General features: G+C 49.1%; 1 protein-coding gene across 1 annotated transcript in view; it reads left to right on the plus strand.

Annotated features, from left to right (window-relative positions):
* RGS18 (regulator of G protein signaling 18) overlaps positions 1-13,571 on the plus strand; it is a 34,016-nt gene extending 20,445 nt beyond the window's left edge. The window contains exon 5 of the mRNA XM_054981904.1: positions 10,334-13,571. Coding sequence (XP_054837879.1) covers positions 10,334-10,591 — 258 coding nt within the window. The 3' untranslated portion in view covers positions 10,592-13,571. The remainder of the gene's footprint in view (positions 1-10,333) is intronic.
* Positions 13,572-16,399: the final 2,828 nt, after the last annotated feature.

The following is a 16,399-nucleotide window of genomic DNA, read 5'->3' on the forward strand; positions in this document are numbered from 1 at the left end:
TCTCACTGGTCAGTCACAGAGAGGGGTGGCAATCTGCCAATCATTCACCCTTTAGGCATTTTTAACCCTTTACCATTAACCCTTTACCTTTACCTTCCACTCTCTGGATGCTGCGCTTAGTAAATTAGTTGGTTTTCCTTGCATAAGCAAATGGCAGAGAATCAGTTCTCTTGCTCAAAATAAATGAGGTTCATAGGGGGAAACCACTGAGGTACAGGATAAGCCTTCCCCAGCCCCCCAATAATCCCAATGGAAGATGTTTTGCTTCCTTTCAACTTCATCCTACATTATTGTCTCATAATTCAACCAGACCCATCGGGAGGTACAAATGATCCAATTTCCTTCTGTCTCTGTAGCATAGTGGTTAAGTGGTTGGGCTGTGAATCAGCACCCTGTTGGTTCAACTCTCACTACATCCATGAGTTCAGCAGATGGCCTTGGATAAGCCACTCCTCTCAGCCACAGCACCCCAGCTGTTTTGTGGGGATAATAACAACACTGATTTGCAAACTTAGTGGGAATGAAGAGACAGACACAGGCTTGGAACTAAATGGCCGTTTATTGAATAACATAACATAAACAACGTCAAGGGCAAACTAAGCGGTACAGGTCAAGCCACGGGGTCCACTCTGGACCTCCGCCTTGACCTGCCTGGGCGAGCCCCACAGCCCCGGGATTAGGCCATTCAAGGAATGGCTGCCTCCCGGCCAGCTAGGCTACTGGATCCCCCCATCAAGCTCCTAACGCCCCAGCCGTACAGCATGAGGGAAGGACTTGTGTCTGGGGATCCCCGCAGGCGTCTGCCTGTGCAATGGTAGCCGTCACAAGCATACCGCACTATTGGCAGACCCTGTTTCCCCTACGGGGAAATGCCTCTGGGTGCTCACCGGCCCGCTCCCTATTACCCAAAACTCCTGCCAGGGGCAACCCAAACAGCCCACCCCGGCCAAAGCCTCATACCACTGCCAGCAGTGCAAGGTAGGCGAAAAACCCCCCCGCACAATTGCCAATTCAGGCAAGGGGCAAAAAATTCCTACCTGGCTCCGGAAATGGCAGCCGGCTAATCCTGCCCTGCAACAGGGTGAGGCGGGTGGGCCGAGCGAAGAACGCGACTGCTGGCCGGGACGGCAGAGCAGCCTCTAAGGCGTCTGGCTCCGCCCCCGGCCAGAATGCCCGGATGGAGGGAGGGGGTCTGTCTCCCTCCCACAAGCCTGCAAATTACGGCCCCAGGCTGAACGCAGCAAGCTGCTGCCTGGAGTGCTGGATTGCAAACTTAGTGGGAATGAAGAGACAGACACAGGCTTGGAACTAAATGGCTGTTTATTGAATAACATAACATAAACAACGGCAAGGGCAAACTAAGCGGTACAGGTCAAGCCACGGGGTCCACTCTGGACCTCCGCCTTGACCTGCCTGGGCGAGCCCCACGGCCCCGGGATTAGGCCATTCAAGGAATGGCTGCCTCCCGGCCAGCTAGGCTACTGGATCCCCCCATCAAGCTCCTAACGCCCCAGCCATACAGCATGAGGGAAGGACTTGTGCCTGGGGATCCCCGCAGGCGTCTGCCTGTGCAATGGTAGCCGTCACAAGCATACCACACTGTTGGCAGACCCTGTTTCCCCTACGGGGAAATGCCTCTGGGTGCTCACCGGCCCGCTCCCTATTACCCAAAACTCCTGCCACTGCAAGGGTCAAGCCTCTGCTTAGACCCTCGCACCCCACAGGTGGCTTAAGGCCAACCTAAGCCCTTGCCGGAAGTCATCTAAGAAAATTTCATTGCCTTCAGGAGACAAATGAACTCCATCATCTCTGTAAAGATGGGCAAATTCGGCCTTAATACGTGGATGTGGCAAATAAATCCCCAAGCCAGTCCCCAGAGGCTTTTTCATGGCCCTATTCGCCTTGCGACGCGCCCCCTCAATGGCCCGGGGGTCTAAAGCTTCCCTCCAGACCCGACGTTGAAGAATTTCCGACCAAAAAATCAGGACACCAGGCCAACGGCTAGCTATCAGCCGGAGGTCATCGGTCGCCTGCAGAGACAGGGCTTTCCCCTGCACGAACCCCAGGTCGTTTCCACCGAGGTGGATTACCAAAATATCCGGAGGAGGACCCGTCCTGCCCCCAAACAAGAGTGGTAGTAGGCCAGGCCAACGAAGGCCGCGCCGACCCCGCCACTCAACAATGGCCACAGCACTGAGCCCCAGCTGAGATCCGATTTCAGTTCTCCTGGCTTGATGGGCAGCCCAGAAAATCATGCTGTGCCCGCATATCAGGATCCTGCGCTTTCCAGTGCCCGGTGCCGCACCTACGGAAAGAACAGTTAGTAACCGGTCAAAATTGCATGAGGGGCCGGATATAACTCTTAAAAGCCCTGGACCGCCACCTGCCAACCCTACGAATAGCACCTGAGGAGTAACCCATCGCAGCTGCCGTAGAGGCCGCCCCAATTCTAAATGAATGGGTTCCGAATTTAACCCCAGAAAGCCCTATCTGTCCAAGGGCCCGCTCAGTGACAGCCCAAAATTGATACCGCGTCAACGGGGACTGATCAGCATGCCTAAAAAGAAAACCCTCACATGCGCCACGTACTCCAACATAGTTCCTGAGTGCCTGGACTGGGCAAAGGTCAGAATCATCACAAGGACCCAACAACAGCGAAGTCCCTTTCTGCCGCTGATCAGTCTTAGACCTCCGTATCCTGATGGATACTTTATCCCCAACAAAAGCAACGTCAGACGCCAACAATGCCCTACTGGACAAGTCCTTACGAGATTGGGCTACCAACTCACTGACCCTCAGGGCCCCGAAGAAGGCCACCAGTGCAGCCGCATGGAAAAGCAGCCGCTCATAATCGGAGGAGCACACCGCCTCCCAAGCTGCCCCAAGTCCCTTCAACACAGATGGGGAAATGGGCTGGCGCAGGTCCCTGGGCCCACTGGTCTCCCTCGACCAACCTTCCAACATTTTGCGTATGCGGAAATCACTAGTGACTTCCGGCAAACCACGGGCCTTGCAGATAAATGCCAAAGCCGACAGCTGACCCCTAATGGACTTAACGGAAAGGCCCCTGCCCCGTTGCACCACACAAAAGTGCATCAAATGATCCACGGGAACAGGCCAGAGCTCCTGCAGACCGGCCGCCTGCCGAAAATCAGTAAACTGCCCTACCGCACGTTGATATGCCCGCCGAGTGCTAGGGGCAATGGCTAGCTGGATCGCCCGTTCCGCTTCAGCCTTCCAAGCTCCCAGAGCTCCTTGGGCATCTGCACAGGTAACCGATCTGCTTCCGGAGCGAGGTGCCAGAAACGCCCCATCTGTTGGCGAGACAGAGCGTCTGCCACCCCATTCAAAATTCCCGGAACGTGCTTAGCCCAAAATAAAATATTCAACTGTAAGCATTTCAAAGTGAAGGGGCGCACCAGCCCCATGACCCTTGGAGACCTTGATGACAAGGAGTTTACCACATGTACCACCGCCAGGTTGTCGCACCAAAAGTGGACTGTGCGGTTTGCTAACTCCTTACCCCAGATCCACATGGCCACCAATAAAGGGAAAAACTCCAGAAATGTTAAGTCCTTAGACAAACCTCGATCTAACCAGTCAGCCGGCCATTGTTCAGCGCACCAATGTCCACGAAAATATACACCAAAGCCCAAGGTTCCAGCAGCATCTGAAGCAACCTGAAGTTCTGCTTCCAATAAGAGGTCTTCCCTCCAAAAGGACACTCCATTAAAGGAGGCCAAAAACGCCTGCCATACCGCAAGGTCATCCCGCAAACCCTTACTAACCCTCATTTTGTGATGGGGTAACCGCAAGGAACCCATAGCAGCACATAGGCGGCGCAAAAACGCCCTACCAGGGGCGACCGCCTTGCAGGCAAAGTTCAAGTGTCCCAGCAACTGCTGTAACTCGAGAAGGGAAACCTTGCTCTTCCCACGAAAGTCTGCAAGCCTGCGTCGCAAATCTTCAACCTTATCCATGGGGAGCCTCAATGATTGCTGGACGGTATCCAACTCAATGCCCAGAAAGGTCAACACCTGAGAAGGGCCCTCCGTCTTCTCATGTGCCAGGGGAACACCCAGCTCCCCTGCAAGAGAAACAAAGCCCTCCAACAGCTGGGCACACTGCCCAGTGCCAGCCGGCCCAACGAATAAAAAATCATCTAAATAATGACAGGTGTTCGGGCAAGAGAATCAGCGCCGCAACTCCCATTCCAAAAAGGAACTGAAGCGCTCAAATGCCGCACAGGAAATCGAGCATCCCATGGGGAGGGCCCTGTCCATATAGTACTTGCCCTCAAAAGAAAACCCCAGAAGCTCGAAGTCTTCAGGGTGAACAGGGAGCAAGCGAAAGGCCGATTTAATATCGCACTTCGCGAGCTCCGCCCCAACGCCGCACCGTCGAATCACCTTGACCGCCTGGTCAAAGGACGTATAATGCACGGTACAAAGTCCCTCAGGGATGGCATCATTCACCGAGCCACCCCTGGGGAATGACAAATGATGAATAAGGCGAAACTCACCAGCCGCCTTTTTGGGAACAACACCTAATGGCGAAACTTGCAAACATGGAACGGGGGGAGAATCAAATGGACCAAGGACCCGTCCCTCCGTGCATTCTTTGGCAATCTTAACTCGGACCACCTCTTCCATGCCAGCCACAGAACGTAAATTGGCAGACATGAAAGGTGCCCTTTCGCCCTGAAAAGGAATACGAAAACCAAAACGGAAACCAGAAACCAAATATTCAGCGTCCTGACGCCTGGGGTAAAGCCGCAACAAGCGCTCAAGAATTTTCAGGTTTACCGGGCTGGGGCCCTTTTCCAACAGTATGCTGGGTGTTGCCACCCCCGAAGCGCTTACCACCGCCCCCTTGCCTGGCCTTAGGACAGGCTGCGTATGAATGAGGTCCCCCGCAGGCGGGGCACTCATGCCTGTACTTGCAGGCCTTCCTACTGCACACACCCTTAGAAGTGAAATCCCAGCAGAGCAGCCGGAATTGAACCTGCTGCCCCGTGGAACCGCGGGTGCTGGGCGTAGCCTGGGGGCGCTGAATCAAATGGCCGCTATCCGAACGGTCCCCAGCATTTGGCTTGGCAGGGGACATCACTTGCAGCCAAAGCTGCTGCTGAATTTGGTCCCACGGCAAACTGGGGTTCAATGCGGCCCGCATTCTAAATTCCTCGTCGTATTGGAGCCAAGCTGGCCCCACAAAGTCCGAGTAACCCCGATAAATAATATTCAGGTATTGGAAAAGTGGCGCTGCCCTCCAAGGGTGCGCCCTTGCCAACACGCCCGCGTATATGAGGAATCCAGGCAACCAATTGGACCAACTCCTATCAACGCGCCTACGCCTGATCTTTTCCTTATCCTGTTCGTCTAAGTCTTCCTTGTCCTTCTTCTCCAGTTCCCTGAAGAGAAGGGTGAAGACATCGACATACTCCCCCTTTATAATCTTATCCCTAGTGGCCTGTGTCAGGTGATCACCCAAGGGGAGAGCGGTGTCACCAAATGGCAAGGCTCTATATGGGACAAAGCCGTAAGGAGAGGAGCCATAGGGGGGGAAAGCCCACTGTTGGCCGTGACCATAAGGCCAACCTGCCGCCTGAAGGCTCCCAAATGGATCAGCCACAGGGGACTGCTGCTGACCAGCTGAAGGACCAGCATAGCCCTGCCAACTGGCCCCGACAGGAGGTACCCAGACCTGTGGTGTATGCAAAGCTGGTGTCGGTGTAGAGCCTGGAGGCCCGGAGGCAGCCAACTGACCCCAGGGCCCCCAAGGCCAGGTGCACCCTTGCGCAGGCAAGGAAGACTTACCCTCCTGAGTGGTTGGGTCCACAGCAATGGCAACAGGTCCTGGTTCTACAGCTTCGCACACTTCCTCTGGGGGAACCTCCTCAGAAGTCCTGGGTTCTGCGGGAGTGTCGCTGGTCATACCGCCCTCTGGAATAGCTGTGGACTCCAAAGCAGAAAGACGCATCATAACTTCCCTCTGAAAGGCGGCAGTAGAAGCCTTCTCAGTGGGCCGCCGAACCCTGGCCCCCGATCCACCAGACAGCGCACCCCCACGTGCGTGTTCCAGAGCAGCCAGCCGGGCCAAAATCTCCTGCCGGCTAGGACCACCGTCTTCATCCTCAGAAGAAGACAGAGCCGGGGGATGAGGCCGTTTGGAAGCAGCCCGCTTAGCAGGCTGCTTGCCCTTAGATGGGCCACTTCCTTTCTTAGGCGGCATTCCTCCACCGACCTACTCCAAACAAAAGGAAATATGTTATTATTATCCAACCAACAAGACACAGTGCACTCCGTGAGGGCTAAAAGCCCCGCAAATTGCCCTTACAAGGACAGCAGTGGCTAATGGCACAGGCACAAACGTACCAACTGCCTTACTCGAGACCACAAAATGGCCGCTCCACCCCAAGCTCCAAAATGGCCGCCAAACGGCCACCGCCCCCAGGCAAATACAGCAAAGCTGAAGCCCAACGAGGGGCAAATAGCCTAAGGAAGGCTAAAAAACCCCTAACAGGCCAGCCGGGCTACTAAAGGCCGAGGCCAGGGGGGGGGGCGGAGATAGAAGGGTGTCCCGGGGAAGCCCCGTAGGAGAGCCGTCCCACTGCGCCATTGTAAGAAAAACTGCGCAACACGGCAGCCCAGAACAACGGGGGCAAACGCACCCACCCCCGACCCGGGGGCACAACCTGCCGCCAGAAGCCTCTGGCTGCACAGCGGCTGCGGCGCGGTGCGCACGCTGAACCAGTCGCTCGTCCTCCGCCGCGACGCCGCGGGCCTCCTCACGCTAGGTGCGTGTAAGAAAAACTACGCCACACGGCAGCCCAGAACAACGGGGGCAAACGCACCCACCCCCGACCCGGGGACACAACCTGCCGCCAGAAGCCTCTGGCTGCACAGCGGCTGCGGCGCGGTGCGCACGCTGAACCAGCCGCTTGTCCTCCGCCGCGGTGCCGCGGGCCTCCTCACGCTGGGTGCGGCTCAGAGCTCGCGGCCGCGCAGCCGCCCGACCAGACCGTCTGTCCGTCGCCCACTCCCGCGCTCGGGATGGTGGCCCAGTCGCTCGCTCAGGGAGAGCACGTTGCTTTCCCTTCGAGCGAAGAACGCGACTGCTGGCCGGGACGGCAGAGCAGCCTCTAAGGCGTCTGGCTCCGCCCCCGGCCAGAATGCCCGGATGGAGGGAGGGGGTCTGTCTCCCTCCCACAAGCCTGCAAATTACGGCCCCAGGCTGAACGCAGCAAGCTGCTGCCTGGAGTGCCGGATTTGTTCACCACTCTGAGTGGGGCACTAATCTGTCTAGAAGAGTGGTATATAAGTGCAGTTCTTGCTGTTATGGTTCCATGCAAGAAGAAACAGTGCCTGGCTGTTTCCTGCCTTTTCTTCCCTGACCTAGCAATCACAGCTGCTGGAGAGAGGTCCTCAGCTGAAGATGTACTCCTGGATTAATGGATGGAGGGGTTTCTGGATGTTTGTGTATCACATTCTCTCACTAGTAGTTTCACAATACTACTCTCTGGGTACCTTACAGAGAAAGAAGCAGAACCTTGATAACACACAGTACCTCCAACCCCAAGCCTACACAGGTGATCCAGATAGATGCCATGGTCAAAAGCCAGTAAGGTTGAGCAAATCATGTTGCTACAATCCTTCTCACAATACAGAACACCTTCAGCTCCTGAGTTTAAATTGTCAAGTGAATTGCCAAGCCCCACCTGTAGGGTCTCACAAGCCCCTGTAGAGCTGTCATTTTCTCCCCCTGCTTTGTGGAAGGTCCTGCTGTTATCAAGCAAAATCAGGTTCTATGGCTTTTGAGTGAAGTTTTTGGAGTTGTCATGTGATTCTGATCAAAGCAGTGAACTCACAGACAACTGATAAACAAGCATATCATGTAGCTTAACCCTTAACTACCATGCCCAGCCCTTTTCCGCCACTGCCTCCTATTCTCTCTGGAATTCCTTAAATAGTAGTAGTACTAATTGGTACCCCTACAGTGTATGCCCAGTGTGAAGACATGTGTCTTGATTTATCACATGCGATCACATACTCACATATGCTCTAGTGTTTTGGGGGGGAAAAACTATTTTCAAAGATTGCAACGATGGAGCAGGGGGGAGGTCTTCTGCAAAGGAAGCCTTCCTTACTTTGGGAAAGGAAACAATGGATAACAAGAAGGAGGGATAGCACATGCAGAATTTGCAGCAGAAAGGTAAAATAATGTTGTCAGTCACTGTAATATTAAGTTAAAAAACGGATACAGACAGGATTTTTTTAAAAAATGCTGCTGGCTGGTGGAACTCTCCAGCTGGGCTCTCGGAATCAGTGGAGACAAGTGTGCCCACACTGAGACCTACTTCAGGGATCTGTAAAATCAAATCCTTTTGTCCATTCTGCTTGAAACTTAGGGGGTGAGCATTTTTAGATTAGAAGGAAGACAATGTTCTGTGCAAATTTAGAGCTATTATCTTTAAAAACAGCCACTCTAGTCCCTCTTATTAGCTTCCCACTGAAAATAATGGCTCCAAATGTTCAGACCCCCTAAGATGTTCTGTTGTCCTTAAACCACAGAAATGGCACCAGAGGCATTTTTTAAACTAAAAAAAAAAAAAACAAGGAGTTTATTCACATTAATGGGGATAGGTTAGGTGAAGTCAGGAGCTGATGCTTTTTGATGTAAAATTCACCATATATACATCTAGGTCACTGAGGTAACATTCCTAACATGCACAGACTTCAGTTTTTAGGCTCTTCTCTGTTACTGAAAGCTTCTGTTGCTAGGCTTTGTTTCCCTTGTTTTTTCCCCCAAGCACTTGAGTATATTTTCTTTTCAGTATTCTCCTTCACTTCTGGAGTTAGGAAGGCTGGTACCGTCTTTTTAGTATCCCATGCCCCTTCTCTGCACACACCAGTGCTTTCCTTCAGTCTTCAACTGAATCTGGATGTCTCCTCAGGCAGTTATCCACCACACCCTACCAGGGATTTCTCCTCTCTCTAGAGTTATCTCCTTGTTTCAACTGGGGAGGACAATCTCTTCTCCTTTAGAAGATCTACTCCTTTCTTTTTGGCCCGTTTGGGAGTTTGCACTTACTACCCAAACCTCCTACCAATTTTCCCAGTTCTCCTGCCAGTGTTGAAAACTGCTTTCCTTCAGGACTCTTGTCTCTCAACCCCCCTCACAGAATCTCTCTTCCAGAACTCAAAACCTTCCTCTCTCAGCTTAGGGCCAAGCTACACATGACGAATGACACTTGAATGGCAAGTGGATTGAATGGAGGGCAAGTGAACAGGGAGAAATACACTTGCCGTTCAAGTGTCATTCGTCATGTGTAGCTTGGCCCTTAGACTACCTAATCAGATGGTTTTGGAGTAACCTGCCACTCAAAGCTCTCAGACTCTAAGAGGAATTAACTCTTAACAGTCCTGCAAATGTGTGTGTAAACAGCCCTTGCAGGCTTCTTCAAAATATGCAATCTGTCACACACACACACACAAACACATACACACACACAGACACACACTACAAAAATGCATGGATTTGAATCCTGAACCAGTAATGTCCTGCCTGAAAATCAGCAATCACAGTCAAGGTTCTTACCCAGTACTTAGAAGGGAGGGCTGTAAATGGCAAGAATTAAAGGGCATTAAAAAGTTCCCTACATAAAATTTATAAGTACCTTCTCAGGACTGTTTTAAAGATAAATATTTTTAAACAATGGTATAAGTTTAATGAATAGTTCCACCTTACAGGTGAGTCTGTTTAAATCCTCTGATCATATTTTTTTTTCATACATCATCCTAAAGGTTCAAAGAAAGAATATTTTGACATATCATATACTGTGGCTAAGCAGAATCTGTCCTGATTAATCCTTGGATGAAAGAACTCCAAGGAAGACCAGGGTCATTAATGCAGAAGGAGGCAAAACCCTGGCTGATTCCAGACGGCCCCCCGCTTTGCGAAACGTCGCGCGTCGTCACGCGTCGTCGCGCAGAAAACGCGAAATATCACGTTTTCTTGCGCGAGTTTTGCGCGACATCGCGCAAAACTCGCGCGAGAAAACGTGATATTTCGCGTTTTCTGCGCGACGACGCGTGACGATGTGCGACGTTTCACAAAGCGGGGGGCCGTCTGGAATCGGCCCCTATTAGGGTTGTCATTTGTCATCTGCAACTTGATGGCACTTTCTACCAACGTGAGGGATATTGATCAAGTTCCAATTTATATACCTCCACAGAACTTGATGAATAAGACATAACTGAATGAATTGTTTTTAAAACCATAGGCCATCATTTTTGTGTTACCATGCAAGATGATTTTCCTTCTTGTTCTCTAGGTCAACCTTGACTTTAACACCAAAGAATGTGCCAACCAGAACATCAGTTGCCCTACAATCAACAGCTTTGATGCTGCACAGACCAAAATCTACACACTAATGGAGCAAGACAGTTACCCACGCTTCTTGAGGTCCAACCTTTACTTAGATTTGCTCAATGGCAGACCTCTGGGCTACTCTGCACTTCGAAGGAGATCACGCTCATTTACTTTCAATGAATTTAAAGATGCCCAGCCAGATTTTGCCATCTGGCTGTGAAGAATCAATCTCTGTTGGAGTCTACGACTTTCAGATTACAGTGATACTGACTGAAGGTCATTGTCTCAAGTCACTTATGCTAGTGTACCTTCAGATTCTGATGGAATTTTCTCCACTGTTATCTGTTAACAATCTGATCCTCAAGCCTTTTGTATCTAGTTTTATTTGGCAGTGATGATCAACAACTTTTTTTTTTTGTCTTAGGAGCTTCTCCACCCTCCAGATCATGGTCTGAGGACATTAGTGCTCAGCTGCAAAATAATTATCTTAATAGCTTTGAAGCTTCACAGACCAAAATGTCTATACTGAAGGAACAGGCAATCTCTAGCAATAAGGGCTTCACTGTTATGGAGCATGTGCTCTTGAACATAACATATTAACTCAACTTATTAGATATAAAATCCAAACTGGAGACAGGAGATTATATACGGATTCTGTACTTGCAATTTGAAAATATTTTTGGGGTGTAGATGAAAGTAAAGCTTCTGGGACTATATATGTCCTGAGGGCTGACAGTAGACCAATGCTTTACTTATTGTAAAGTGATTCAACTAATATTCTTGAAAGTGCTGTATGCAAAAATATTCATATTCAGTGTTGTCCTTTCTAATTCAGAGGTAAAAAAGGTAAAGGTCTGAACCCAGCTATCTGAACCCTGAAAAGCCCCGGGAAGCAGAGTGGTAAGCTGCAGTACTGCAACCCAATCTCTGCTCACGACCTGAGTTTGATCATGGCAGAAGCCAAGTTCAGGTAGCTGGCTCAAGGTTGACTCAGCCTTCCATCCTTCCGAGAACAGTAAAATGAGTACCCAGTTTCCTGGGGGTAAAGTGTACGTGACTGAGGAAGTCAACGGCAAACCACACTGTAAAAAGTCTGCCAAGAAAACATCGTGATGCGACTCCCCCCCCCCCCCCGGGTCAGTAATGACTCAGTGACTTGCACAGGGGACTACCTTTACCTGTTTAATTCAGAGGAGAAAGATGGAATAAGGCCAGCACAAGCCATTCTGTTATAGAATAAGAGAATAAGTGAAGCAAAACTTTGGATTGCAAATGATGGAGAACATAAAGTGGGCAGAGGCTGAGGAACGCTAATACGCTGGTGTATATTTTCCTATCTCCTTTTTCCATCACAAGCATACAAGTTATCAGAATACAAAAGCCACCCTGGTGCTGAAGTGCTCTTTTTATCAATAGTGTATTGAAATTTCCTTCCCACACAAGAATACAATAAAAAGAGAGAAATAATACACAATTTAAAAAATGACATTCAGAAAAACATATACATTATCTGGGTGGGACAGAACAGAAGATCCTGAAATGCTGTTTAAGTCTGTCAGTCTCCGAAAGGCATTTCGTTCAAAATTTTCTCCAAGTATAGTCCTTGAGAGAAATGAGTTATTGCCCGCTAACTTGTATGGGAGAATGTAAAAAGGGTGCATTTTGGTCTACCAGTGAACTGGAGATCAGAGCTTCCTCTTGTCTTTGGTAGACAACAGCATCTGGGTTAAGGAGTAATTTTCTCCTCCTATCTCAAGAATGCAACCTGCTCACATTGTGCTGATGAACCAGTGGGAGCTCTGGAGAGCTTATCTAGTTAAGTATAACTAATGTAACTCAGGATCTTTTGTTGGGCACCCTACAGTGCGATAGCAGAGAGTATCACTAAGATATGGAAACCAGCATTTGCCTTTCATATCTCTGAATGGACTATACAGTGTTTGGAGTGTACATATTGCCTGATTTATGCACCCTGACTCAAAAGAAAGTCCCTCTGAGTCCAATGGGTATGACGTTTACTCCCAAGCATGTGTAGAATTGCAGCCAACTATATAGGTTTAAACAGATACAAAGTCTGCTACATGCTCTGAATTCTGAATAGGAACGGATAAAGGTGGAGCTATAGGCCAAGCTAGAAGTGACGAATTACACTTGAATGGCAAGTGAACAGAATCAGAGCCAAGCTACAAGTGATGAATGATACTTGAAAGGCAAGTGAAGAGACTAACGTGTATTCCTCCCTGTTCACTTGCGCTCTGTGAGTCTCTTCATTTGCCGTTCACGTGTCATTCGTCACTTGTAGCTTGGCCCTAACATGTATTCCTTCCTGTTCACTTGTGCTCCACTTGCACTCCATTCGACTGAGTGGAGCACAAGTAGAGTGCAAGTGAACAGGGAGGAATACATGTTTGTTCACTTGCCATTCAAGTGTAATTCGTCTTTTCTAGCTTGGCCCTTAGATAACCTACTTACCTCAATAGGTAAATAGGTTGGGGGTGAAGAACAGTAGGGACTCAATGCTGCAAATTGAACAAATGTTTAATTTTATTTTCTCTGAGGCCAAACTAGATAAGAGGGCATCCACAAGTCTGACCCATGGATATCAACACTTTTTAAAAGGGATTTTAAAATGCTGTGAGGACTTGCAGCACAGAGCTCTTATTTCTTCCTTCCCCATGTTTTAAAGTGCCAAAATCAGGATTGGGCTCTCTAGCATTTTTTAAAATGGTGTCAGCGTCCACAGGTCAGACCTGTAGATGAAGGTGTGTCTAGTTTGGCCCTAAGGAATGATTTATTGTTGTGGTGGTAGTGCCTGGAAAATATCTTAAGGTACAATTAATATTTATTCTGCACTTGCATTCAAAAGGCTGGCTAACATGGTTGACTTACCTCACAGGATTGTTGTGAGGATAAGATGGAGAATAATGAAATGCACTAAAATAAACAAAAGCGGGAGAGAGCTTGGCTGCGGGGGGCTCTTATAGCATAAACAGAAGACAGAGGAAAAGATGAGGTATGCATGACACTGGTTTGTCCCCTTAATACTTCTTTTGTTGCGTTAAGAACAGTTGAGTAACCTAGACATATTTTTCTGTGTTACCATATTGTAGGAAACCACTTTCAATATGAATCAAGAGGATGTCCTGTATAGGCTACAGTAATATTATATTAGAAAATAAAGTACAAATGTTGAAATAAAAGCAAAGGAAAGAGAATTACTCAAACACGGAGACTACATTTTCCAAATTAAGCTGTTTGCAGACAATTGACAGCAGGACGGGAGAGTTTCCTTTCTTTAAATATTTACCATTCAAGTCATGCTTCCAGTCTCAGAGTCAGCATATGTCAATTACTCAGCCTTTTTACTGCAGGGAGTATGGCAGGGATATCGTGTAACGCATGGCAATTCTTAAAATATTAAACATGGGTTTCATTCAATAATTCAGCAATGACAGGGTTTAATAATAAGTATGACTGGTATAATCAACTACACAGCATATAAATTGCTTATTCCTCACTTTAAAAACCAATCAAAGAAAGAATGTGTAAGGATGTTAATTTGTATACCGAATTATCCTGGAAGTGTGTAAATAGGTTACATTGCCAACCTACAAAACCTTTCTTTAAAAAAAAAATCATCGGAGAAGTTAGCACGATGTTCTTCAGTTTTTCCAGTGCATGACATACTTTGCGAGAAGGCAGGGTTCAACAAATCCCACGTGCCAGGATGAGTAGAAATTTCATTGTGGTGCCTAGTATTTTTGTTTATTGTAAGTGCCTCTGTGATTCTCAGACAAATACAAAGCCTATTCAGGGCTCATTTTGAGGGGGAACACACAGGAATGCAGTTCTGGCAGTTCCCCAAAGAGGTCACATGTCAGGTGGCCCTGCCCACCTGACTCTCGGCCATTTTGGACCATTTCAGCCTGGATTGGGGCCAAAACAGCCCAGATCGGACCTCTGATGGGTGGTGGATCACTCTCCCACTCAGCAGCAGCCCAATCCTGATCATTTTGGGCCCCTTTTCGGCCTTTTTCAGCCCCCTTTTGCCATTTTGGGTCCAATTTTGGCCCTGAATGGCCAGGATTGGGTCCAAAACATCCAGGATAGGTGATGTCAGGGGGTGTGGCATATGCAAATCAGTTATGCTAACGACACACTTCCAGTGATGGCAAGGGGTGTGGCATATGCTAATGAATTATGCTAATAGGTTACGCTAATGTGTTCCTCCAGCTCTTTTTCTATGGAATGACCCCTGAGCCTGTTTATGTGAGGAGTAGAGGTTAGCTTATTGTGGTGACAATTTATTTATACATTTATTTATACACTACAATGCTCCCATTACAGCTTTAAAAATGACAACTGTATAGAATTTAGGATTAGGTTTTATGATAGCAATAATGAGAAAGTGTAGTTATTGAAAGAAAAGCAGGAAGGCTGAAAATGAAAACTGGCTCCTAAATTTTGGGAGTTGCTCCTAAAGTTGAAAAAAAAAGTCACACCCTGTGCTAAGCATGCTATAACTCTTTGGATCAAGTTTGATTCTCTGCTAGAATAACAACAACAACATTTGATTTATATACTGCCTTTCAGGACAAATTAATGCCCACTTGGAGCAGTTTACAAAGTGTGTTATTATTATCCTCACGACAATCACCCTGTGAGGAGGGTGGGGCTGAAAGAGCTCTGAGAAGCTGTGACTGACCGAAGGTCACACAGCTGGCTTCAAATGGAAAAGTGAGGAATCAAACCTGGTTCTCCAGATTAGAGTCCTGCCACTTTTAAACACTACACCAAACTGTTTCCCCAAATGACAGTGTTTAGTCCCTCCCCCCTCACCTCCATAAGTTATGGGGTCTCAGTGGGAACAAAATCTGAGATTTGGTTGATTTGGCCCCACTGAGACCCTGTAATTTCTGGTTTTCAACCAGAAGTGCACCACTGAAGACTCCAGAGCTCATGCACACCCACCATTTTGCCATGTGCTCTGGTGGCTCCAAGCATGCTTCCCCTCTCCTTTTCTCTCCACCAGCTAAGTGAGTGGGCTGGGGGGCAAAAGTTGGGAAAAGGCATCCCCTGCCTCTGTCAGGGGGCTGGCATCCCCTAATCCTGACACCTGAGTCACAACATTCTGCATTTCTCCAGCAAACAAGGAGAGGTCAGATGGACAGAGGATATCAGGACATGGGTAAGTATTACTAGAAGTTACAGAGTGGGATTGGGCACTAGGCACACCTTTCATTTTCATCAGCAATAATGTGTTTATCATATATCTAGCTTGTGCCTATCTAGGGATACTTTGTACGTTACCACAGAGACAATATGGCTACTTTCTTTGTCTTGTTACTACAGTGTTCTAGTAATCTGGAAGCAATTCGGCCACTCCCGGCAGCCACAAGTGGCTATGGCCGGGGGGCCGGGTTTGCAGCCTCGGATGGAGGATGGGACTTTCCCGCCCATCCGGGGCTTTTAGTGGGCGGGCGGAGATAGAGCCGTTGCTATCTCCGCCCTCCCCAGCACACAGTTGCTCCAAGCGATCGGCCCACCCTCCTCTCCCTGTTGCAGTGCAGGATTAGCCAGTTGCATTTGAGCCAGGTAGGAATTTTTTCCTGCTCCCCCTGATTGGCTTTGGTGGGGGGTAGGTTTTTTGCCTACCTTGTACTGCAGCAGAGGATGATGGTATTGTAAGGGTGGTGCCTAGTAGGCTTCCCCTGGCAGGAGAAAGTGGGGAAATAGGGAGCGGGCTGGTGAGCACCCCCTTTGGCAATTCCCCAACGGTGGGGAAATGGGGTCTCTCAGGATGGAGGGTAATGCTTCATGGCTGCCACCACCTGTGCAGACTGCCACCAGGGAACCCCAGGTGCAAGTCCTTCCCTCATGCTGTATGGCTGAGGCTTTAGGAGCTTGAGGGGGAACCCTTTGCCTGGCCGGCCGGGCCGAGGCCATTCCATGAATGGATTACGCCCGGGGCAGTGGGGCTCGCCCAAACAGGTCAGGGCGGTGGTCTGAGGGACCCCATGGCCTGACC

Source organism: Eublepharis macularius, chromosome 5, assembly GCF_028583425.1.
Source record: "Eublepharis macularius isolate TG4126 chromosome 5, MPM_Emac_v1.0, whole genome shotgun sequence".
NCBI classification, from domain to species: Eukaryota; Metazoa; Chordata; class Lepidosauria; order Squamata; family Eublepharidae; genus Eublepharis; species Eublepharis macularius.